The sequence below is a fragment of the Lissotriton helveticus genome, chromosome 8 (genome assembly GCF_964261635.1).
Source record: "Lissotriton helveticus chromosome 8, aLisHel1.1, whole genome shotgun sequence".
Lineage (NCBI taxonomy): Eukaryota > Metazoa > Chordata > Amphibia > Caudata > Salamandridae > Lissotriton > Lissotriton helveticus.
The window spans coordinates 1,677,724,563-1,677,750,807 of NC_136069.1; the positions used below are offsets into that span (position 1 = coordinate 1,677,724,563).

The 26,245-nt window shown below is 42.7% G+C and overlaps 1 protein-coding gene across 1 annotated transcript in view; it reads left to right on the forward strand.

Moving 5' to 3' along the window:
* Positions 1-26,245, forward strand: part of LOC144772132 (TRPM8 channel-associated factor homolog) — a 123,450-nt gene that overhangs the window by 57,041 nt on the left and 40,164 nt on the right. The window contains exons 4-7 of the mRNA XM_078656290.1: positions 2,174-2,268; positions 6,920-7,133; positions 11,859-12,098; positions 16,770-17,104. Coding sequence (XP_078512416.1) covers positions 2,174-2,268; positions 6,920-7,133; positions 11,859-12,098; positions 16,770-17,104 — 884 coding nt within the window. The remainder of the gene's footprint in view (positions 1-2,173; positions 2,269-6,919; positions 7,134-11,858; positions 12,099-16,769; positions 17,105-26,245) is intronic.

The window sequence follows — 26,245 nt, forward strand, 5'->3', positions numbered from 1 at the left end:
TACTTTTATGAGAACTGTGTTGCATTTATCATCAACTTGAACTAAGGTAATCCTACCATCTTTAAGTCAATTTTGAGTACAGTATTGTGGCTCTTTGTCGTTTGTGGTCTTGTGTTAAGCCTATATAAAGAATCCTTATTTCTATAAAAACCTGTGTGGTGTCCATCTGTAGTGTTTTCACTGTATTACTGTATTTGTTCACAAATGCTTAACACACTGCCTCTGAGATAAGCCTGTCTGCTCGTGTCAAGCTACCAAGGGGGTGAGCAGGGGTTATACAGTAGCGTAATCCCCTTTCCCTGACTTAGAAGCAAGGGTCCCTATTTGGTCAAAGGTACCTACTTCTGCCAACTAGAGACCCCCAGTTCTAGCATACCCACTTCTGTAAAGAATTTATCAACCTGTGCTAGGTCTTTTGGAGTGTCTGATCTATATATGAATAGTAGTGCTTCCTTGCATGATCTGATCTTGGGTTGCATAAGGATAGGCCTCAGATACCTAGGTCTCTTTTGTGATAAGCTTGCAAAGCAGCATGCGATGTGGGCAGCTGATTCAGAGTGGTAATTGCACAGCCTATATTGTTCCTGTGTCACTGCACACTTGTTCCAGTGTGCCCTGTACTCCCTAATAGGTGTAGTCAGCAGCCTAAACAAAATAATGTTCTTAAATACATGCTTTCCAATTGCTGCTCTTAAATATGGTTGGCAAAGAAAGATTTTGTGGGATGTTGCAAGCTCCTCAGCACCTCTAAGGCTCCTTGCCTTGATTAGATCCGGATACCTCAAGGTTTTTTTTAGCTTGTAGCTTTACTTTGCGTTTTAGTTGTGCTTTCCTAATTTGGACAGCCGTCAGTGATGCTAGATCCAGATTTAATGTTGAAGCGGCTAGTTCCAAATTCTTCGCACAGGCACTTGACTTGTCCGAGAACATTGTCATAAGGGCTCCCCACAAAGATTCAGCATCTGCCCTGCTCACCCGGAAGTAATAGTTAATTATATATTTCTTGCATGCTACATCCATGCTTGCCAGATTGAATTCCAGCTGTATTAAAGTGTGCTGTATGTGCTTTGGCATGCCGAATACCTTTTAGTATGATGATCTGTGGTTTCGCTCTAGTACCTCTGTCAGCCTTCCAGGGTAGGCGAGGTGGCAGTAACTTAGTGTTGGTACGAGTTTGGCGCCAATTACTCTTCGTATTCCCTGTGCCGCGTGGCCGTTTAGCATATGGTTCAGACGAGGTAGAGCATACCTGGTCTTTACTGCTTTGGCTCCTAAAGCCTTTGTCTGCAGCATGCGTTTCCCTTAGTCCATAAGCCAAACTCCAAGGTAATTATACTTGGAGTCTGTGTCGACCTTTAGTGGTCCAAGGTTCCATTTGAGTTCGTGTTTTAAAGGACGTCGGCCAAAAATCAGGACTTTTGTTTTCCCGCATTTGCATGGCGGGCATTGCGATTATAATACTTGTGTAATATGTCCAGGGTCCTCCTCATTCCTATTTGTGTCTGATCCATCAAGGCCAAGTCATCCGCATAATGTATTATTGGGAATATTTTCCATCCTAACGATGGTGGAAATGTTCTCCGTTTTAGTAGCTCTTCCCCTATATCGGCTGGTACAGGTTGAATAAGATTGGGGTGAGTATGCACCCCGCTTTAAATCTCTGTTACTGGAAAATCTGTCTGGTGACGAGTGATTGATCCTCACCCATATATCCATGTATAAGGCTGCAAATGCTGCAAGCATTTGTTTTGGAATGCCGCATCCTGCCAGTTTTTTCCGCAGGATGTTACAGTCAATGCCCTCAAAGGCCGCACTGTATTTGACAAAGCAGGCGTATAATGGAGTGTTTCTTTCACGCACCTTTGAGCCCAGGTAGGCGAGAGTCATGGTATTGTCGAGAGTTGATGCGTTGGGCCTGAATCCTGTCTGATAGGGTGGTATGATTTTATTGTCAGTAATCCATTATGCAGCGTTCTTCCAGGTGCAGGAGGATCCCTTTTTAGGACAAATTTGTGAGTCACAGAGTATTAACTTTTGCAAAAAGTACTTTTCAGACTCAACTAAATGTGAATTTGTTTTACACAATCCTCTGTTTATGTAACTCTCAGCCCTGGGTGGAGCTATTAGGCATTTCCTCATGAAGTCCCTTTTAACCATGTGTTACCTCTTGCAGGGGACACAGCTTGGAGAAGCACTGGCCTTTACCTCTACCCAAAGCAGAAAGCATCCATCGAATTCCCATCATCAGCCATCGGAAAACAGCTGAAGGTAAGACACTGCTTGTCATGGAAAGAGCTGCCATTGGCTGCTAACTCAACTGTGGGGTCTGTGAAAGGCATATTGTGTCCCTACTAGCTTAGGTAATGCCCCAGAACATCGAATCTAGAAGATTAATGCATAGAAATATTGAGGACAAAATATTGAATTCAAAATACCAGAAGGTATTTTGAATTCAATATTTTATTATTATTTCTATACCTAAATCCACATATAGACATACAGACAGACAGACATCCAGACAGATAGATAGATAGATACCTTACCAATATATCTTTAAGGTACTAAGAAGTGGAGTTATGAATAGTAAGTGTAAACTTCCCTATATGGACTGACCTTTCGACATGTTGTCCCTGAATTTTCTGCCCATGATATTCTTGTATATTGAAATTATTAGCCTTAATATTTATTAGTACAATCCTAGGTTGGATAAACCAGTAAGCAGTACACCAAACTGATATTAGGATACTCTTCCAATAGAAGAGTCTTGGATTCACGACTGTGTGAAGCACAGTGGAGTGAGTTACCATAATCTGTGTGCGGTCTGATGACACATACTCATGGCAGTTCATGTGAAATAGAAACTTCCATATTCACACACCATGACTTATTCTCCTCACCAATTATGTGCACCCCAGCCACTCTGCCTTAATATATCCGTGATCCATTGGTACATATGTGATTGCTACACAATGGCAAAATGTCTTCATATGTTGTGTTATGACAATTTGTACAGCGCACAGCTACTCAGAAGAGTGTCCCGGCACTAAAGACTTACAGCACCAGCTTAAAACCTAATCTGATAGTTTAAAAGTCACGTTTTCAGATTCTTTTTTAATACAGAGAGATCACTGGTTAGGCATAGGTTTCTCAGTAGTTTGTTCAAGTTGAGGGGCCCCAAATAAGAAAAAGAACTGCTGCCCATTCTAAGTCGGTGGATCTGAGGGACTTTTGCCAGATAGGCAGAGGAAGAATGCAAAGTGCGTGCCGGAATATATTCATAAATCCTCTCTCTAAGGTATCCTGCTCCTGAATCATGCAAGGCCTTATGCACTAGGACCATGGCCTTAAATTGTATCCTCTTTTTCACGGGTATCTAGTGAAGGGCTTTCAGAAGAGCGGACATGTGGGACCGAGGGGGGAGTTTAAAGAGAAGTCTGGCCGCCGAGTTTTGCACCACCTGAAGTCTGCTCAGAAAGTACTCTGGGAGAACGAGATGAAAGGGTGGTTCCATAATCCAGACTAGTGGTGATCAGGGCCTGGATTACCTTTTTCCTGGCCGACTCAGACAGGAGAGGTAGTAATCTTTTCTGCATCCGTAGTATGCCGAAACAAGAACTGATCAGTGCTTGAATCTGACGTTGGAAGGAAAGAGTACTGTCAAATTTGATACCCAGATTCCTAACAGAACTTTGTAGGGAGCCTGGCTGCGGCACAGCCTTAGGCCAGCAAGTTCTCTAAAGGTTAGGGAAAGCAGCCCAGAGAATCATAATCTCAGTCTTGTCCAATTTGCATTTCAGTTGGTACCGGGCCAACCACTGAGACATAGTAGAGAGGCAGAATGTGATTAGCTCCCCATCTAGCTCCCCTCCCCTACCACAGGAGAAGAGAAGCTGAGTATCGTCAGTGTATGAGCTTACTTTTGCGCCCATCGACTCTGCCAATGTCGCCAAAGGCGTGAGGCAGACATTGAACAGTGTGGGGCTCAGTGCTGATCAATGGGGTACGCTCAGCATCAGAGTTCTGACTTGAGATGAAAATGGAGGCAGACAAACTTCTTGGCTTCGGTTGCCCAGAAAAGAGGAAAGCCATTTCATGGCAGTGCCTCTGATCCATATTGCCTAGAGGTGTTCGGGTAGTATTTGATGGGGAACATTGTCAAAGGCCACAGATATGTCCAACATGATCAGGATGATCTTGCCTCGCTTATCGAGGGTGCTTCTGACATGCTCCACTACTTCCAAAAGCACTGTCTCTGTACTGAAGTATGGTCAGAAGCATGATTGACTGAAATGTAATACTTTCTTTTCCTCCAGAAATTGAGACAGCTGTCGATTAACAGCTTTTTCCAGTATTTTGGCAAAGGCGGAGAGGAGGGAGATGGGTTTATAAGTTAGCGGCTGTTTCGAGGCAGCCATGGGTTTCTTCAAAAGAAGCACTTTTGCTCTTTTCCAGTGTGCAGGGACCATGTCAGTTGGCAGCGAGGTGTTCAATATATTATTCAATATTGGAGTGGAGAAGTGTGGCTCAATGGTTAGAGCGGCAGACCCTGATACAGAGGTCTAGCCCGGGACCAGGGTTCAATTCCCCGACTCGGTGGGTCTTGGGCTAAAAATTCCACGGACCTGATAATTCTCGCCTCGGTGCCTATTCCAATCATGGGTCCCACTCTGCAACTCTGGGCAATAGCTTGCTTAATCTCCACAACGGCCCCCACAACACTAAGGATGCCTGACCTCCACCTTGGGGGTGCCCAGGAGTGGACACCTCACAGGGAAAGCCAGGATGGGTTCCACAGCGGAAATTCGTACAAGCGCCTTGAGACCCTTGCGGGTGAGTAGTGCGCTATACAAGTATCAATAGTCTGGGCGGCCTTAATCAACAAGTTAATGGGGCAAGGATCAGATGGGGAGCCCGACTTCAGGTTTCTGATAGCTGTTAGTGTCATCTCGAGGGATAGTGGGTGAAAACTGGCTAGAGTGGAATTTCCCATGTGAGAAATGGACATATCCGGGAGAGCAAAAAGAGTCGGGCCAGACTGTACATTGTTGAGAATGACGGCCTGAATGGTAGCAATATTTTTGTAAAAGAATAATTCTAGCTCCTTCCACCACTCAGCTGTCCGGTGACAGTCGCCTGATGTGACCTCGGGTTTAAAAAAGGATTTGACGATTTTAAAAATTTCATTCGTCTTATTACCCGCCTCCACAAACTTTTTTTGAAGAAGGCCTTTTTAGCTAGAAAAACCTTAACTTGAAAGTTTATTATTGCTAGCTTATAGGCCGCTTTATCCTCTAGCTTGAAATTACGTCTCCATACCCTTTCCAGTTGTTTACACTGTTTTTTACATGATCTAAGGCCATCATTTAACCACGAGGCCATCAGTTTCATCCTTGCTAAAGGTCGCCTTGTAATAGGGGCTAACTCATTGATGGTTCCTAAAATCCATCCATCCAGGGATGCGGCATCCTCTTCAAGAGAGACAGACAAAGCTGTGGTGTTTGTTAGCAAGTCTTGCATCAGGACACTATGCTTTACTTTGTGGTAGACTAGGTAAGGGGCCTGGGAGGCGGCCCGACAAGTGTACATGGCCACCTGACTGAGATATGGTGGTGGTCAGACCATGCAAGAGGGGATGGCTGCAGCACTTCCAGATCCATATTTGGAAACACCTGGTCTAATGTATGCCCTGCTTGGTGAGTGGACCCAAAAACCTGTTGCTTGAGTGAGAAGGCTCTCATAGTATCTAAGAGTGCCCAAGCCTCCGGCTCTGAGGAGATGTGCAAATGGACATTAAAATCTCCCAGAGCTATGAAATGAGCATACCTCAAGGCCCAAGGGGCTAAAGCTTTGCCTGTTGAATTCAGGCATGGGCCAGCCTGACCAGGGGCCAATAGATATGGGCCCTGCCAGAGACTGATGGGGTGTTTTGGACAGGCAAAAGCCTAATGCCTCTGCCTTCTCAGGTCCATCATGTGGAAAGGATGTACATTTGTATTCCTTTTTGTAAACTAATGCTATCCCGCCCCCTTTGCCTGTTTACCGCTCCTTCTTCAGGACTCTGTAATTCATAGGGATTGAAGTGGCTAATTTAGGATTGGTCGTATCAGAGAGCCAAGTTTCTGTGAGGAATGAGGCATCCAATGTCCCATCATTTAGTATGTCAAACACCTGAAGTTCATGTTTCTGGAGAGAACTCACATTTATTACGGCTGAAGAGAACTATTTTGATTTCCTGCTGGACTTACCAGGAGAGGGGGAGTCTCTGTTGTTTTCTAACATGTTAGGGGCCCATGCACAGTCAGGACAAGCATACTTTTCATTAAACTTAAAAGGACAGCAATGCGGAGTGAATTTCGTAATGGGTGCCAGACTGTGCAGAGTTGAGCTATAATAAAAGGTGATGAGCCTACCCTCTAGAAGAGAGCTGGCATAGTGGATGGCGCTGGAAGCTTTCCTGGCACTGGACGCTTCCGGGATGATGACAGGCACAGGCAGGCTTCCTTTTGGCACGCCCGCTGAGCACGTCTGCTCCGTGGCTCTATCTATCAACATGAGGGCCAGACGACTAGAGTGCGCACTAACCAAAATGGCACCTCTAGAATGTCCAGGCCCATAAGAGGAATGCAGAAAATTCCCTCCACTTCCCACAACAAGGATTGCAATCTCCCTTTAAATTAAAAAGTTGGCTGACTGTTTAAAATGTTAAAATGCTCCACTGAGAACCCAAGGTGCAACATCAAATTTATACAATTTTAGAAAGAGTGATACCGAAAGCTTCACCGCATCCACAGTACTATTTATACACATGTGGGTTGGACGACTAGAGTGCACACTAACTCATGGAGTCTCTATTGAAAAATAATGTAATCCCTTGACACAAATTAAAGCCATGCCACGTTCCACCTGCCTCATCTTATAGGTGCAGATTGGATGCCAATCAGATGACCTCAGTACTAAAGATGAACTCTTTCGCCCACCGGTAGTCATCAGGATCTACGAGGTTAAGAGCGAGAAGATGACCATCTCCAACCTGTGGGGCGGCCTCATCTATATCCTGGTGCCAGCCAGCTGCGCGCTTGGACCTTTATCAGTCACCATAAAAGGGGCGGTGCGAGCACCCTTCTACAAGCATGGTGTGTATTGAGCTCATACCTTGGGTAGAACACAGGGCATAGACACTGTTACTATGATCAACTAATGAAGCATTTTGTGGGCTGAATACTTAATGTTTGCTACAAGGAGGAACTGATTCATGTAGGTTGGTTTTGAGGGGTGAGATTGTGGATTTAGGGAGACTTGTCAAAAGGCATTTCCACTGTCTATTTGTGAGAGCTCCAAAGCTATGAAGTCCTCTGCAGGGATGAAGTTTTTCCTTTTCTGTAGGTCATGTGGTTGGTATTTGTGTGGTTTTGGTAAATTATTGATATTATTCCATGAAATTCATGGAGCTGTCAACTGGAAATACTAGAGATCCGGCTGCTGGTATTCAATGGGCTTCTTAAGGTGACTAATACATTTTGTACAGGTGGGTGGGGATTTCAGGAAGCAAGGAGAATGAATCATCATAGAGTTCAGTTTCAGAGAGAAGGATAATGTCTAATTGATAATCTGTTGAGGAAGACTTTCCAGTTTCTTACGTTTGATGGATTATATTCTCTTAGGTGAAGCTGAGACTCATCAGCATATCAGTGAAATGCAATATTCGCTTTGTGAGTCATTGCTGGTAAGGTCTCCATCCAAGGGCTACATCGATGCAGAGGAGAGACGATCCTGGTGCTACACAATAGTTTAAGGTGTACGTTGATGACTCAAAGGAGTCAAGTTTAAGGAGTTGTATTCTAGCAGACTGTAGGGTCTGCAACTAATCGAGGGCTGATCCTCGTAGTCCTCTTCTGGGCAAGAAGATGTTCATCAAGGTTGTGTGACTTACAGTGTTGAATGCTGCCCGCAGGGATCACCTTCGTCCAGGATTTCGAGGATATCCTCAATATGGTGTGGAGAGTGTATGATTCCAGGCTGTTTCAGCCAGAATCTGGAATTAATTGTATTCAGGTGCTCACTACTAGGTCTACATGTAGTGAGTTGCAAGGTTACCAGTTTGACATCTTTAGTAGAAGGATAACTGTCCTCTCCAGTAAGATCTCTTCAACTGATGACGTTACTATTTTGAGGTGTGCGGCCCAGCCCAGGTTTTGATCAATAATTCTGGAAGATGCTCTTCTCCATGCCTTCATGGGTTTGGGGCTGCATAATCTTATGGAGCTCTTCAATTTTAAGAGGCTAGAAAAGGATGACCATTAGGTTGCAGATATTTCAAATATAGGCGTCAGACATTTCCAATATAAGGGGTTGGCAAAGGCTTTGGTTTGAATATTTGTGCATCGTCTTGATTACTATTATAAATAATTCTGTTATTTTCTCTGCCTTGACTTTCAATCTTTGAATCTTAGGTTGTTTGATAGGTTGGAGCAGAGCCTAATGGTTTGGAATAGGAGTCTAGGCCTGATATCTGCTTCTCTGACCATGTTTCTGATGACCAAGGTATTTTTCACCTTGAGAACTTTGTGCCCTATCTAGAGTTTACAGCATGGGATGCCCTGTCACAAACGTGGCAGACGCCCAGTCTGCCTTAGTGCATAATAGCCTATTGCACTTTTAAAATGGCAAACAGGATATCCGTCACTTTTTGACGGAGTATCCCATCTGCCAAACTCTCAGTAAGACACCAAAGCCCAGATTACAAATTGGCCCGTTAATTCCGTCCCGTGCATATATCGATATCTATGCACAGGACGGAATTATGAGTTTGATTTTATTTATTGCATTTGATATTTATCAGATGTGTTAAATAACCCAGCATTTCTTAAATCTCAGCAGTCAAACACTGCCAAAATCTAACAGGGGACAGGTGTACAGTATTGACCCTTTCATGAGGATTTTGGTGTGTTACCCCCTTTGCTGCTAGGCCTCCCCCGTGCTAAGCCTTTTTTGGCTATGTGGGATAGTTTGCAAATAGGCCCCTGTAACTATTTGACCACATAAGGATTCCACGCCAAATGTGTGTCCTTTTCTTCCAACATCATTGGAATTCCAAAGGTGCCCTGGGTTTGTGGATTCCCCTGAAGGGGACCCAGAAATTAGCCAAAATACAGCTAAATTTCATTAATTTCATTTTAAATGGGAGAAAAGGGCACAGATAAAAGCATCTGTTTTTGTCCCCTGTAAATGGTATCAACAAAGGGGTTGTTGTGCTGAAATCACCATCTTCTCAGCTTTCAGGGACAAGCAGACTTTTGTCAGTAAACCAAAATTATTGACACAGTTTTGGCATTTTTCTGGGACATAGCCTATTTTTTCTATTTTTTTGCTTTCAACCTCCTTCCAGTTAATGGTAGAAATGGGTATGAAAGAAATAATGGATCCTGGAAAGCTATACATTTTAGAAAGGTAGGCATAATTCCGAATTCAGCAAGGGGTCATTTGTGTAGATCTTTTAAGGTTTCTTTATAGAAACTAACAGTTGAATATAGGAAAACTTGAAAATTAGTTGAAAAAACTGCCATTTGTGTCAATGATTTCACCTGTAAATTCTTCTAATTATGACAGCTGTTTATAAACAATATACTGTTACATCTGCTGGACCTTTATGGTTGTGGGGATATATAGGACTAGTAGGTTCACCAAGAACCCGACAAACCCAGAGCCAATATCTGAGCAGCATCTTGCAATGTTTTTTTATTATGTACCGGGTATATAGCATTTCATTTGGGAAAATATATACATAGAAAAATCGGTATGAAAGACACCTATGTATTTATGAAATTGGAACAAAATGTAGAGTTTAGAAAAAGCAGATATTTGCACATTTCCAAAATCGTGAGTGCCCATACTAGCATGAGAAATATCGGTCATTTTTCAAAATGACTTATTTTTTAAACATTGTCTTTTGTTTGGAAGGCAGAAATGCATAAAAAGTCAATAGGTAATGACAGTTGCTCTACAATTCTTTGTTACCCTAAGTCTCCCGATAAAAATGGTACCTCACTTGTGTGGGAAGGCCTAGTGCCCAAGACAGGAAACAGCTGAAAACGCAACATAGACACACTTTATTTTTACACTGAAAACTGACCCTTTTTTTGCACAGTGCCTAGCTGTAGATTTTGGACCCTAGCTCTGCTGGCACCTAGGGAAACCTAGCAAACCTATGCATTTTTAAAAACTAGACACACAGGGAAATCCAGGATGGGGTTACGACTGGCTTTCACCAGGTTATATTACCCAGAATCCCTTGCAAACCTAAACATTTGTAAAATATCCCACATTTTCCTCACATTTCTGTGGTGGAAAGATCTGGAATCTGCGTGGATCCACAAAATTCCACCCACCCCGCATTCCCCAAAGTCTTCAGAGAACAATTGTACCTCACTTGTGAAGGCAGGCCTATTTCCCGCGACAGGAAACGGCCCAAAACGCAACGTGGACACACCACATTTTCTCAGTGAAAACTGACCCTTTTTTTGCAAAATGCCTAGCTGTAGATTCTGAACCCTAACTCTGCCAGCACCTAGAGAAACCTGGCAAACCTATACATCTTTCAAAACTAGACACCCAGTGGAATCCAGGATGGGGTGACTTAACGGGTTCTCACCAGGTTCTGTTACACAGAATCAATTGCAAACCTAAACATTTGTAAAAAAAACAAACATTTTCTTCACATTTCTGAGGTGGAAAGTTCTGGAATCTGCGTGGATCCACAAAATTCTACCCACCCTGCATTTCTCAAAGTCTTCAGAGAAAAAAGGTACCTCACTTGTGTGGGTAGGCCTAGTGCCTGCGACAGGAAATGGCCCAAAATGCAACGTGGACACACCACATATTCACAGTGAAAACTTGCGCTTTCTTTTGCAAAGTGACTAGATGTAGATTTTGAACCCTATCTCTGCCAGCACCTAGGTAAACCTAGCAATACTATACATTTTTGTGAACTAGACACCAAGGGGAATCCAGGATGGGGTGACGTGACTGGCTCTCACCAGGTTCTGTTACCCAGAATCCCTTGCAAACCTCAAAATTTGTAAAAAAAACCAAAAAACATTTTCCTCACATTTCTGTGGTGGAAAATTCTGGAATCTGTGTGGATACACACAATTCTACCTACCTCTCATTCCCCAAAGTCTTCAGAGAAAAATGAGTACCGAAGGCTTTAAACACCAAAATGTGCATGTTATTTCCCAATAACTTGCAATTGATGCTATTTATTGCACCCAAAAAATAACGAACTCCATGGTATTGTTATTTACCTGGTGTGATAAATAACACCTTTTCTTGTGATCGGGCCCTTAGTGTCAATAAATAATTAGGAGTGCATGGATACTTCAAAATGGGTCGTTTACTAGATTTTTTTCTGCACAGATGTTCACTATTTCTTTAACATAACATGTTTATTTGGAAATCGCAGGTTCACCCAGAAGGATATCTTGGCACTGAATAACATATGTTCATTGTTACCCAACGGTACTCATTTTATCAACCTCAGAAGGATGAAAGGCTGAGTGGACCCGCCGGGATTTGAACTTGTGACCATGAGGTGAAACACAGGCCCCTACGGTAGACGCATTAGTCCACCAAGCCACCAGACCATGCAGATGATTTTTGCTGACTGAAAAATTACACAAAAGCTAGCCTGGCATTCAGGGGCAGTTGTGGGACCTCAGCTTTGACACAGTTGTTTTTGCTTATGTTCAGAGGTTTTGTTTATAGGGTATATAGAGAGCAACTCACATCTATACCTTGCTGCTGGTTAGCTCTGGTGTTCTGATTGAACAAGTACATAAACATCATATTTGATTCTGCTGCAGGAGAAACAACTGACTCTGCCTGGCTGGACACTGTCCGGCACTATCCTGCCCCTTGGGCAGAGTTTGCCACTGAGAACATCATCTTCACCGTCACTGCGGAGAAGGCCCTAACAGTGGAGAAGCCCAGCGCCCTCATGTCCATGTGGGACCGCATGATGGAAGCGATTGCCGAGCTGGCCACCATCCACTTCCCCTTCTGGAGGCCCGAGAGAATTGTGGAGGATGTCCAAATAGCAGTGGGTAAGTACTGCACCCGGGTACTTCTCTCCTGCACACTACCATATCCAATTTTGTCACAAGTGGCACCAGTGGTAGGACAAGTGCATGCCACACACCCTGGCCAGTGTAGAGTTCACCCTGACTTTTTGAGTGTTCAATATTTACTCGGCACTTTCAATCACAGCACATTCTAGGGTCTGAAGTTTACTCTGTAATCAATGATCTGAAAGATGGCATCAGAAGATTCATCAGATTTAGATCAAAATATCAAATAAAATAACATTGCTCCATCCCAAAAGATCAAGCTTTACTTCACACTCTGTGGGGCAGGGGAAGTCACTATTTTGAGGTTTTCAAGAATATGTTCAATTATTTCCAAGTATAAAATGGGCCTCCCCCCACATATACATATTACAGTAATATATATGCCTATCCTGGCCAGGCCTCTGCGGGTACAAAGAGTCGGTACTCGGCTGGGAGCAATACTTTGAAATCTATTCCCACAGACTGCATCGAAGGCTTGGTTGTCATGCTAATAGATGGAGACCTTCTGTTGTTTGAGTCTCACAAACCATTTCTCCATCTTTGCTTTTTACAACAAGCCTGTCTGCTCTAAGCCAAGCCTTTTATCTAATCCCACAGCTCATCCACTACTTCCAGGTAGATCAGCACGTCTGAGAGTCAGATCCGCTCTTCTTTTCATTCTTGTGTGTGACAGGGACTGATCAATGGGATCTCAGAGAGGTGGCAAACTCCTTGCACACAACTCCAGTGCATTACTGTCTCACACATAGTCCATACTTCTTCTAAGACTTCAGTGCACAGTCCCACTGCAGATCAGTCGGGGAGTCAATTTTTCCACTCAATGTCCCCCGGATGCTCCTTAGTCGAGTATGGGGAAGCCGATGATGCGCCTTGTCACACTGTGCGTGCGAGGACTCTTCCTCCTGGTGGATTCTGTCCTACCATCATACAAGAGCTTGGAGTGTACAATGTAGGTTTAATGAATATATTTCTATCTGCTGCATTTACATCATCTACTCGTAGCATTTCATTGACTGTTTTTCTCTCCCTGCACTTCCATTCTGTTTTGTTCTATGTGAAGCCTTGGATCTAGCCCCATGGCTCCTGATTCTGACACCCTATGCACATGACCTCCAAGACTGTAAAAATACTATATTACCAATTAAGATGTGGCTGCCTCACAAAAGGCACACAAGACCTCATGGTGCTTGGATTGTGGCCACAGCAGGACATAATCAGTCCAAAGGCCTGGAGAAGCCTCTCTCACAAAACCAGCCTCAGGATTTTATGAAGGGCATTCAGTGAATGATGTCTCCATGTCTGTGCCACACAGAGCTTCAAAGAACTGCTCCTCAGACTAAGGAGTGATGACCCCAAGAGAGGAGGGTTTGTGGGGCAGATGTGTCAATGGAGTTCATTTTTTAAGTTTCAAGAGGTCACTCGAGAGTCTAAGCTGTGATGCAATCAGACATATATGTTGAAGCTTTGTGCACCAGGGCATCAGATTGGGACATCTCCTTGACGTGATAATGCCATGCTCTTGGCACACATTCCACCAACTTTAGGAATATGTTTGGCAGCTGACCCTTGCCATAACAGAGCTTCCCTGGGAAAGCTCTATATCCCAATCAGGTATCACCTATTCACACATATAGATTGAGGTGTCAGAGAACTTGCACTGGAGCCTACTTAGCAGGGCCCGGTACACTAGGGCCCATATTTAGAAAGGTTTTGCGTCAGGTTTGTGTTACTATTTTAACGCAGACTCAACGAGGTATCTATTTTTGGATTTTCAAACCAACGCCAATTGGTATTAGCGTTTGTTTGTTAGAAAAAGCCATGCAAACCTGTGTAAAGGGGCATTCATGAATGGTACATGGCCTTCACATGCAACCACATGTTTTATAATGCGAATCCCTATCTTCCAAAGATAGAAGACAGGGTTTTGCGCCAAAAATTAATGTCACTTGAAACAGGCATTAAAATGAGAAATGCTTTTACTTCTCTATTCTTTTCCAACTTTGCATCTGTCCTGCACTGTATAGAATACATACAAAGTAGGACAAGTTTTAAATTCAGTCTAGGTATGGTATTGTGCACTGGAAGGGCATACAAAACCAATCTTAGACTCAGGCACATGCCTTTGCGCTATGGTGCAAAAGTGTGTGCTAGTTGCTTGGCAGCAAACTTCTGCATCGGTGCTCTCTAGATATGGTGCTCTCCAGCTCTCTCCTAACCACACAATGCAGCGCAGCAACTTTGGTGGCTCAATTGTGTGACTTTTTGTAAAATTGAGCACAGGAAAAGGAAAACCAGCAGCATCAGTTACAAAAATTGGGTAAAATGTGGTGAGGGCTCATCCTGTAAAAACTATGGCCTAGATGTATCAAGCCGTTTGCGAATCGCAAAGGCCGAAATTCGCAAACGGTCTTTTTGCATGTTTTGGCATGCATCAAAAATTCGCAAATTAAGGAATCGCAAAAATTTGCGATTCCTTATTTTGCCATAGCATTTAAGGAATCGCAATTTTGCGATTCCTTAAATGCTATGTATGTAGCATTTTTCATTTGCGAATTTTGGTTAAGAAATCGCAAATTACCACCAACTTGTAGTTGATGGTAATTTGCGAATTCTTTTAAAAATGCACAATTTGGCATTTTTGAAGGTGGCATGTGACGCACACACATGCCCATAGGGCATGTATGTGCGCCATATGCACACACATGTACATTTCAGGGGTGCAGCAGGGTGTCCTTGAGACACCCCTGCACCCTTGAAATTATTCTCAATTTGCGATTAGCAAATTGCGAATCGCAAATTGAGATTTATTTCACAATCATTCCTATGGGTCTCCTGGCCCATAGGAATGAATGGGAAATTATTCCTTAATTGCAAATTCGCAAATTGCGAATTCGCAAATAAGGAAGATTAAGAAATCGCAAAAAAATTGCGATTTTTTTATATACATGCCATTTTGCGATTTCTAAATAGCGATTCCTTAAAAATCGCTATTTAGAAATCGCAAAGGGGTATGTTGATACATCTACCCCTATCTTTCCTAACATATATAGCCAATTTCCTAGTGATAACTGGGGGGCCTTATTTGCAAGAAAGTAACGCAGCACGGTGCTGCAAGCCATTTTTCTGCTCCGTGCTGCGTTACTTTCAGAGCACAGGAATGCATTATATCTACAACAATTTGGCAGATCCCTGTGCTCTCCCCTGTGCTGGCGCACAATTTTTCTGCCTTGCGCTGAGGCAGACACCCTTGCGCCCTGGTGCAAGGGTGCCTGTGTTCTGGGATAATAGTTCCTAAGAGGTGTTTTCCACTTTCTATGTGTGCTGCATAATGTAGCACACACAGAATGAGGAAACAACTAGGAGAAATGAAAACATTTCTCTTAGTTGCTCCGCTCTACGACTCCTCTATGGAGGCGTAGCATTCTGACGCATTCCCATGTATACGATTTCTTGTAAATCTGGGAATGTATCAGGTTCTATGTGTGTTGTGTGGAAACACGTTGACATTGCGGCTCGAGCCGGAGAGTACGGCCCTATCCTGATAGTACGGTCCGGGTGCGAAGAGTACGGTCCGGGTGCGGAGTTTCCAGCCAGACTGCGGATGTAAATTTAGGAGTCGTAAGTGATTTCTGTGAATACCAAAAAATTGTAAGTGCCTTCTGTGGATACCAGAAGTTATTAGTTTAGGATTTTGTTTCAGATTAGTTCTATGAATCGGCCCGTATGCCTTATTCACAAGGCAGCGTTAAGCCACTAAACGTGGCTTAATGCTACCTTGTGAATAAGGCCCCTCTTTCACGCAATACTTAGCGTGAAAGGGGTGGGTAATGGGTGTTGTGGTGGGAATTCCACAGCAACACCCATTGATTTTGACGCTGCCCCATATTTACAAGGGCAGCGTAAACATGGGGCAGTGCCAAAATAAAGACCAAGGAAAACCTGGCCTTAAAAAAGCGGCGGAGTTCAAGTTTTTTCTGTTTCTATGTGCGCTGCAGCACACATAGAAACAGCAAAAGGCCTTTGATTGTTTATGTGCAGGAAGGTGACCTAAAAAATAACGTTTTGCAGCTTCCATGTGTGCTGCATTAAGCAAGGTTGTTTATGAGCAGGAAGGGAGACTATGATGCAAGGGTGCCTGCGTTGGTTCTAGGCTGTTAAATGTAGCCCCAGCACAGGGCGTAATGCAGGGTACCATATTGTTGTAAATATGGTGCAGCCCTGCAGTTCAGAGCGCGCAGTGTTATGCCAAGGAGGTTAACGTCATGCTCCGCCACTTCATAGTAAATATTTCCCCTGATGTGCTAACGGGGCAGAGCGCTACACCATACCCTACGGAGGTCACTCATTCAAAGGAACCAGGAGTTATAAAGGGTAGGGAGAACCTGCTTTATCCAAGCCACAGACTGGCCTTTTTGATTCCAAGCTGGTCTGTGAGGACTTCACCCCCTGTCTTTACATAGAGCTACTTCCAACAGTTATTAATACTAATCAAGAATAAGAATTAGGATTATTTGGTTTAGTATTAATGTGTGAAACACCCTGATGTGTGTTCAGCTACGGTATCCTCAAACCAGTTGTCCATGTGCGGTGTTCGGATGGGTCTTCTGCAGGATGAGGTAAAAGTCATCTTTTGGCTTCTCATTTCAGGCTACATGCATTCTGGATATCCCATCATGGGTCTCGCAGAAAGCTGTAAAGATTTCCTCAAAGTAGAGTCAAATACTGCAGGAAACTGGGGTCCCATTCACGAGTTGGGGCACAATCGGCAACACTGGAAGTGGGACCTCAGTCCTTACACCAAAGAGTCCACCTGCAACCTTTGGTCCGTCTACGTGAGCGAGAAGGTGCTGAAGGTCTCGAGGAGCAAAGCTCACAGTAACCTTGAGCCACAAGCAAGAGAGAAGACCATCAAGAACTACATCCTTAAAGGGGCCAAGCTCGAGGACTGGAATTTCTGGGCGGCTCTGGAGACATATCTGCAGGTGAGCGTTGTGGGGAAATGGGTGAAATCATATGGGTTCTATAGTCTGTGGAGGTGTCATCTCCAGAATAACCTTCTGGGTAATCTTACATATCCATGACTTTACCCTCCCTGAAACCTGGCACACAGTTCTTCTTATCACAAATGCAGAATTTATGTTTGGGCAAACTCAAACCATTAAACTGACATGCATTCCCTCTTGAAAAAGATACCAAGTTGCCCAGCAGGGATAATATTTGAAACTACTGAATAAACTAACAAATGAGGGGCATCGCCCATTTTTATCACAGGAGAAACAGATGTATTTCGTGTAACCTGTTAATCACAAAAATGCAATCCATTTATCACTTCATCATGGACATCTAGCATATGCAAATGATTCACTTTTGCTTTTCGAGTAGGTGAGTAACTCTGTGATAAGTCAAGTAGTGATCCTTTGCCTTCACAGTGGTAAGTGGTGCAACACCGCTCGCAATTCTGCATGCAATCTGACAGAAACTCTGAAGCCCAATGTGGGTTCCAGAAATTAAATCCATTTGTTCTTTTCAGCATCATTCAGAGTGCATGACGCAAACGCAACAGTTCACTCCTGACTGTTCACAATTTGGCTTGAAACCGTGAAGACCCTTGGCACTAGCATCAACCGTGACAATACATTTCTCACCATGCGTAAACAGTTTAATAGCAGAAGCAGTTATAATTAATTTTTTGACTGAAAAAAAAGCATTCTGACATTCATCAGACCAGACATACTTAGTAGTTTTTTAAAAAAGATTTCTCAATGGTTGAACAATGACAGCGTAGCCCTGAACGAATCTTGCATAATATTTACTTAAGCCCAGAAAGGCTCTAAGTGAATCCTTGTCAGTAGGAATGGGTGCATCATTAATTCCTTTCAATAACGAAACCTTAGGTTTAATACCTTCTTTAGCAATATTATGCCCCAAATAGTTGACTTCTTGAGACATAAACTTACATTTGTCAATGTTTATAGACATTCCTTGTGATCCAAATTTACTCACGACCTTCTCTAACAAGGTTATGTGTTGCTCTAAACTCTATGTGTGAATTAAAATGTCGGCCTGGAATGCCTGTATACCCTTTTCATCACCAAATAGTTGATCCATTAATCTTTGAAATACACTGGCAGTGGATTCCAAACCAAATGGCATATGCTTGTACTTGTATACACCAAAAGGTGTCACAAATGTAGTAAGAGGTTGAGAATCTTCAGATATGGGAATTTGATGGTACGCAGAGCGCAGATCAATGGTTAAAAAATATTTGCTTCCACCTAATTTGGCCAGCATCTCATGGATTCTAGGGAGGGGATGTCAGTCAACCAGGATATTTCTATTAAGAACTCTCAAATCCACACAGAGGCGTATATCGCCAGAACTTTTGCGTGCCACGACCGCAGCAGAAACCCATTCTGCAGAGTCTACTTGCTTAATAATACCTTGGGAAAACATATCATCTAATACTTTTGTAAGATCATTCCTACCAGCGAGTGGAACAGGTCTCACTTTTTGTATTACAGAAGTAGCATTGCTTTTCAATGTAATAGTATGTTGAACATTTTTAACCATTTTTTAAAAAAAACATCCGGAAATTTGGAACACAGGTCCTGTACCAACCCTTCATGTTTGTTGGCTTCTTGTACGGTTAACACTGGCATATCACCCAGAATAACTGGTTCGGTGTGCCCAGGTCTGAGAATAATTCCTAGTTTAGCCAGATCTTGCCATCCAAGTATATCATGTCCATTAATTGCAACATACATTTTAGTATAGATATTCCTTCCTTTAAATAAGATGCTGTCATCAAAATAACCCTTCATGATTATATCATACTCATCAAATGCTTTAGGATTTATGGTAGTAGACTTCAAAAGTTTCCCAGACCAAAACATATTAAACGTGTCTTCAGCTAGAATGGTAATAGGAGACCCTGAACCGGCCATAATGCAAAGGTTAATCACACCAATTAGAACAAATGGGACCTTTACACCTGTAACGACCGGATTTTTGGACCGAACAGGCTACCAAACGTAGCTAACCCAATCGTCACGCAAACACACTCTTCTCAGGCCACTATTTACAAGATATCTGGAGGACTCACCTGAGAAGGTGAAAAGAAGCTATTTACAAGCCTATACAATTAAAACTACTCTCATATCTTATCCTATATTTACCTCACTTTATATAATCTCTTCGATCTAACGTCTCCCCGACGAGCGTCTTTCGACGATCTATTTATCTTTTCAGTTTAGCGTCCCCCCAACGAGCGTCTTTTGACGATTTATTTGTCTTTTCGGTTTAGCGTCTCCCCGACGAGCGTCTTTCGACGATTTATTTATCTTTTCGGTTTAGCGTCTCCCCGACGAGCGTCTTTCGACGATTTATTTATCTTTTTGGTTTAGCGTCTCCCCGACGAGCGTCTTTCGACGATTTATTTGTCTCCCTAACTCTTAGGAACAATATTATCTACGCTTCCCGACGGTATACCTATTGTCTCCCGGCGGGGTGTTCTATGGGGTCGGCGGTGCACCTATTGTGCGCTGACGATATTTACTATTCTTAATTTAGATGTACACATAAGAGTTATCTGGTCATTTCACTTGGGAGTTATTTCCTATCAAAACCACCCTATCCTCCATTGCTCAGTTACCTGCTAGAAGGGAATTCCTCTTTCTTCTATACAAAAGCACCTGGTTAAAAATAAAGGTTAATCCTGCTATGAAAACCACACTCAAATGTATGTATTGGACATTATACCTTTATTCTACAATCAAACACAATAGCATTAGCAACATAGACATGATTAAAATTAGTCACCATCTACAACCTAAAAAGGGAGGAAAAATAATGATTAGATGTATTTACACTAACTCAGAACGCCTCACCTTAAACGTGCGTCTTTCCATCTTAGCAGCAGAGCTGATCCCTCTCTCTTGGGTCTTTACTCGCTCGGGACTCTGCTCTCCCACTATGACTCACGAATACACGTCTGCACCGTTACGCCTCGTCTACGCTGCCTTGGTTCCGAAACTCGAACCCTCTTCTGGACTCAGTGTCTGTCTCTACCACTCCTGCATGTTGGCATTACAGGACTCTCTCGATCTCTTCCTCCTCTTCGCTATAAGCTATTAGTTGGTATCAGTCTCTGCACCAGCTCTTGGACAAACTTCATCTGTCTGCTCCACACGTTGCTCTCTCGCTATCTGCTACTTGCTTCTCGATAATATAGATCTCCCTTTCTCTACGGAAAGTTACAGCCTTAGGCCGACTCCCACCGAATTCCTGTACCGGTCTCCGGCTGCTTACGCCTTCTGCAGTGGCCACCTGCATATTGCGTCTACCGCCGAAGAGCCAAACACATTCCTTCGATAAGGGCCAGTCTTGACCGGTTCCTCACTAGCGAACAACAAGCTAAACTCTAAACATCACCTTTACTCTGCAAGCGCCTCGGACAGACGAGGCAACTATCTAAGATGAAGAAGCAGCCATTGAAGATGGCCGCTCTATGGTTTTCGGGCCTGCAGGCCCAACTAACGGGAAAAGGCGCTAAACCCTGTCAAAGCGCATAGTTAAGCCCTACAAATGAGCAAAAATGTTACTAAGACTGAAATGGTAGTAGATTATAGTCGTTACTAGTCTAAAGATAGGCTAGAAATTACCCTGTCGCTACATTCCACTCCCGACTAAAAATACAAGCATTGAAGAATTAGTACAATCATTAATGTAGAGGATCACACTGAAGGTATGTCATTTATGGAATAATAGGAAACAAAACTAAAAGATCTAGCCATGACTTGTGGACGAAGCACATGTAATAAGGATGGTATACATTGGATACAACAACAAATAGCAATTAGAATGCAAATTACAAAAACAATTCCACCTAAAATTTGACGTAAGGAATGCAAATCTGGTAGCCAACTGAAAAGCCAGTCAAACCACCCTACATTTAGATGTTCCCTCACCTCTTGGGTCAACTCATGTAATTTATTAAGATGGGATTTAATGGACTGGGAATGGTCTGATAAATTGAAACAACACAGACCTTAAAAGTCTGAGCAGCCATGATCATGTTTCAACAATAAGTAATCAATAGCGGCTCTATTTTGCAAAATGGCACGTCGTTCTCCTTGATTGTCTAATAACAGGTCAGTTAAAATAGTGGAGGTATTATTGAGGGATTTTACCATCCAACAGGCAAGTTTACCTATAGTTTTGGCATTATAAACTGATAAAGCAGGAACACCTACAATGGATATAGCTAAACTAAGATATTCAGATTTGGAGAAAAGATGAAGTGATGAATCACAATCACTTGAAAGTATAGGGGCATCACGTGTAACACGGGATGACATTGTTCCATCAGGGGAAAACATTAAAAGACTTAATCGCGTTAAGGCACATGGACCTCCAGAAATATTTGCTGGGATATAGGACCAGGATACATTGCCACAGGAAAAGAGCCATCAGGCTGGTAATAACACATGAAAATAATGACTTGCGGTTACTATTATACGTTTACAGCTCATGCTATTGTCAAAGGAAGTGCATAAATTAGATGTTCTAGTTTGACATAAAATCCGTTCATGAATGGAGAATGAATTAGAATGTTCTAATCGTAATCGGGCACATTTGCCTATGTACCTGTGGTCACATGTCATATTATAACAGACATCACTCTCGGTGATGTTATAAGTTGAGATTTGAAAAGTCAATGGAGGTTCTGGTTCACTCAGAACAGTACATGAGGCACAATAATCGTAGGGTGAGAAGTTTGAATTAATAAACTCAGGATGCACTTCAGATACATTGAAGAAATGTAAAAGGGAAGCTGTAGATATTGGGACAGCCACGAGACACGTGGTAAGGAGATCATTAACGGACCTCATGGATGCTAAGCAACAATGGGATGAATTTGTTATTGTTCGGGCTAAGCTAGTCCAGAAGTTTGTCGTAATGTCCCACGATGCAACGGAACGACGTCCTCTGTCCACATTGTTAATCCTGTCCTGGATATCCTCTTGACTCTCGTCGCAGCAGACCCACGGGAGTCCAACGACGACACATCCGGCAGCAGCAATCCATGTAATGATCTGCAATTCGAAGAACAAGCATCACTTATTCTCGCAAATAACATTTATCAGCTGGGACTACATCCCAGCCTTCCTGCCCTGGCCTCATCACTAGTACTGTGTTATCAGATCCTGTTGCAATATTTTCGGCCTGCTCAGGGGGATTATTTGGCGACTGCACCCACACTCTCGCTCCAGGATTATCGGTGGAACAAAAGCCACCTGTTCCACGCATTGTTAACAGAGTTGGAGCAGTGCCCTTTTGAATCATACCACTGAAAACAGGCATTATAACCAATTGGGCAATTCGATCAGTTTCTTGAATTGTTATCTCAGAATCGCCACTGTTCAACAGGATAACTTTGATCTCTCCTTGGTAATCACTGTCAATTACTCCGCCAAGTACCTGGATGCCTTTTAAAGCTAAACCAGATCTCGGGGCAATCAAACCAAAGTGTTCTGGGGGTATTTGGACACCTATTCCTGTTTCAATTATGGTAACCACATTTACTTTTAAAATCATAGTCTTTAAGGAATGCAGATCTAAGCCTGCAGATCCAGGAGTAGATCTACACGGAGCCAAGGCTGTTATTCAAAATCAATAAGGCATCTGATAAATGGTCTCTCCAGTTCTTTAAGGTACCATCCGACAGTTTGTGTAATTGATCCTTCAGTAATCCATTCATCCGCTCAATCAGACCGGATGCTTGTGGGTAATAGGGTATATGAAACACCCAATCAATGTTATTTTCGGCACAGTAATTTTGCACTAATCTTCCTTTGAAGTGTGAGGCATTGTCAGATTGCACCTGAACTGGAGTACGATAGTATAACGTAATCAAATTCAAAGTCTTCAAAGTATTCACTTGTGTAGCATTCTTGCAAGGGAAAGCGACTAAAAAACCGCTAAAAGTATTAACAACTGTACAAATATACTGACAATTTTTACTCATAGGCAGAGGACCAATATAATCGATTTGCCAGATTTGGGCAGGGGACTTGCCTCGATGCAACTGGCCTTTTACTATTCGAGGCACCTCTCTGTGTGGGGAATGCTGACATATAGGACAATGGAGTATAGCTGTTTTAATTAAATCAAGGGGAATATAAATGCCTCTCTCAGCAGCCCACCTGCTAGTAATTTTCTCTCCAAAATGTCCTGCTTTTTGATGAGCCCATGTCGCCAAGCCTGCCGAATCAGAATTTTGCTGGTCCACCACTGCCTCAGGAATTTTAGATTTTTCATCTGCAATATTATTGAACAATTTGTCAAGAGAATCAATAGGCATATGGGCATTGACATGAAAAACTGTCACATTGCTTTGAGGAAGTAACTCCCAAATTTCCTGCCACAACTCTTTGCCCCAAATCTCTTTATTATGAATTTTCCAATTATGGGACTGCCACGTAGGCAGCCACATCACTAATCCATTTGCAGTAGACCATGAATCGGTAAAAATATAACATTTTCCAGGTAATTCTTGTTTCAGAACTTGATAAACAGCATATAATTCTGCAAACTGACTACTTCGCCCTTCACCAGTAGTGCTCAGTAACTTTTGGGTTGTAGGATTATACAAGACTGCTTTCCAGTGTCTCTTCTCTCCTATGTACCTGGCTGAACCATCCGTAAACCAAACGTGTTTTCTATCCTCCGCGGACAGATCATCGAATGGCATACCCCACGAAACAGGTGATTCCTGTACTATAGGTACGGAGAACTCATTCTCTCTCTCTCCCATTGGCGCCTGCGCCACTTTCTCATGTAACATTGCCACTCCTTTTGGACCCACACGAGCCCGGTCTTGTATATACCACTTCCATTTTATGATGCTCGCTTCCTGAGCATGTCCAATCCTATGAGTTTTTGGCGAACTCAAAACCCATTGCATAATAGGAATCCCTGGTCTCAAAATCACATCATGTCCCAATGTCAATTGTTCAGTGTCTACTAAAGTCCAGTAACATGCAAGCAACTGTTTCTCAAAAGGTGTATAACGCTCACCAGCTTCTGGTAACTTTTTAGTCCAAAAACCTAGAGGTAATCTAGTTTTACCTTGCTTTTGCCACAAACTCCAACTGGCATACATGTCTTGTACAGATACATTCAGATCACATCACCATCACGCACTGGCCACAAATCCAAAGCATGCTGAATCGCTTCTTTCGCCAAATCAAACGCATCTTGCTGTGTTTTGTTACATTCAAACGCATTCTTTTTACGTGTAACTTTGTACAAAGGGGCCAAAATCTGACTCAAATGTGGAATATGTTGACGCCAAAAGCCAAATAAACCAATGAATTTTTGGGCTTCTTTTCCTATTTTTAGGGACTGCAAATTCTGCAATTTTCTGTTTCACTTGAGGAATTGCTTCTCTATTTCCTTCATGCCAATGAATACCTAAAAACTTTACATGTTGCGCTGGACCCTGCAATTTGTCAGGATTAATCTCCCAGCCTTTGCTTTGTAAATGTGCAATGATTTGTTCAAATTGTATTCGCACCTGATCTTGTGTCTCACCTTGGAATGGTATATCATCAATGTAATGACACACCTGAACTTTTGGATCAACAGTCACCTCATCTAAATGCTCTGCTACTATTCGATGACAGATTGTCGGACTATGCATGTAGCCCTTGGGAAGACTTCTAAACATCATTTGACGGCCATTCCGTGTAAAACTGAATTGTTCCTGACATTCCGGAGCAATTGGAATAGAAAAGAAAGCATTGGCAATATCAATAGTTGCATAGCATGTTCCTGAATGTTTCTGAATTCTCTCAATCAAAGTAATAACATCAGGGACTGCAACAGTTAAAGAAGGTGTATGTTTATTTAATTCTCTATAATCAACTGTCATGCGCCAAGAATTATCACTTTTACGGACCGGCCAAACGGGATTGTTCCAAGCCGAAGTGACAGGAGTTATTACTCCTGCGTCCATTAAATCTTGAATGGTGGCACTAATTTCATTGTGCCCACCGGGAATGCGGTATTGTTTCATTGAAACCACTTTCGTGGCTTGAGGTATTTTAATTGGAGGCATTTTTAGACGCCCAACTCTTACAGATTTTGTTGATATATAATAGTCATGTCCGAATTTGTAACATCCATCATCTAAATACAATGTCATACCTATTAAAATATCAATGCCAATTATATATTCATCAAGAGGTACCACCAATACATGATACTCTTTTTGGGGATTCCTTCCTATTTTTAACTCAAGTTTGGTTTGTACTGCGGGGGTCTCTTTACCACCTAATCCAGTAATCGTGTAACCCTGTCCTTTAAACTTTGGGGATTTCCAGGAATTAGAGTGGCCTCCGCTCCAGTATCCACCAATGCTCGGGCCCTCTGTATATTTCGATGTTTCCAATAAATCTCAATATCTACATAAGGCCTATGGTCTTTACGAGACCAATTGCGCACTGGAGCTTGACCTATTTCCTCGTCTCGCTTACTGTGTTCTTGCGCCCAAGTCAGATCAGGGTAAAGACTCTCATATCGTTTGGGTAAGGATGCCTCTCGTTCATATCCTTTATCATCATGAAAAGGATTTTTGTCATTTGAAAAATATAGTGATCTTCTCTCAAGAGATCGTGATCTTTTATCTCTCATCCTCACCTCTGGGGACTGATCTCTCTCTCTCTCTCTCTCTCGTACAGAATGGGCTCTTCTTTCCTCTCTAACTCTCTCTTTCTCTCTCTCTCTTCTGGAGTAAGATGATTCATCTCGTGTCCTATCCCACTCTCTTTCTCTCCCACTCTCTCTATCTTTCTCTCGATACGATCTAGAATCATTATCACTACCATCAGAGCGGTTGTGTTCAAGGTCTTGTTTACGAACCTTCCTAGCACCTTCCTTCCTATCCAAGCCGCGCTTACGGAACATAGCCCATAAGACAGTATTAGGCATATCAGTAATATCTTCATCTTTAACACCATCCTTAATTAGAGCAAGATACATGTCCCGTCTAGAGAATCGGTAATCATTAGTGCGACCTTCCGGTCGAGACTGTCTTTCAGGTTTAATCCATTCACCCAACT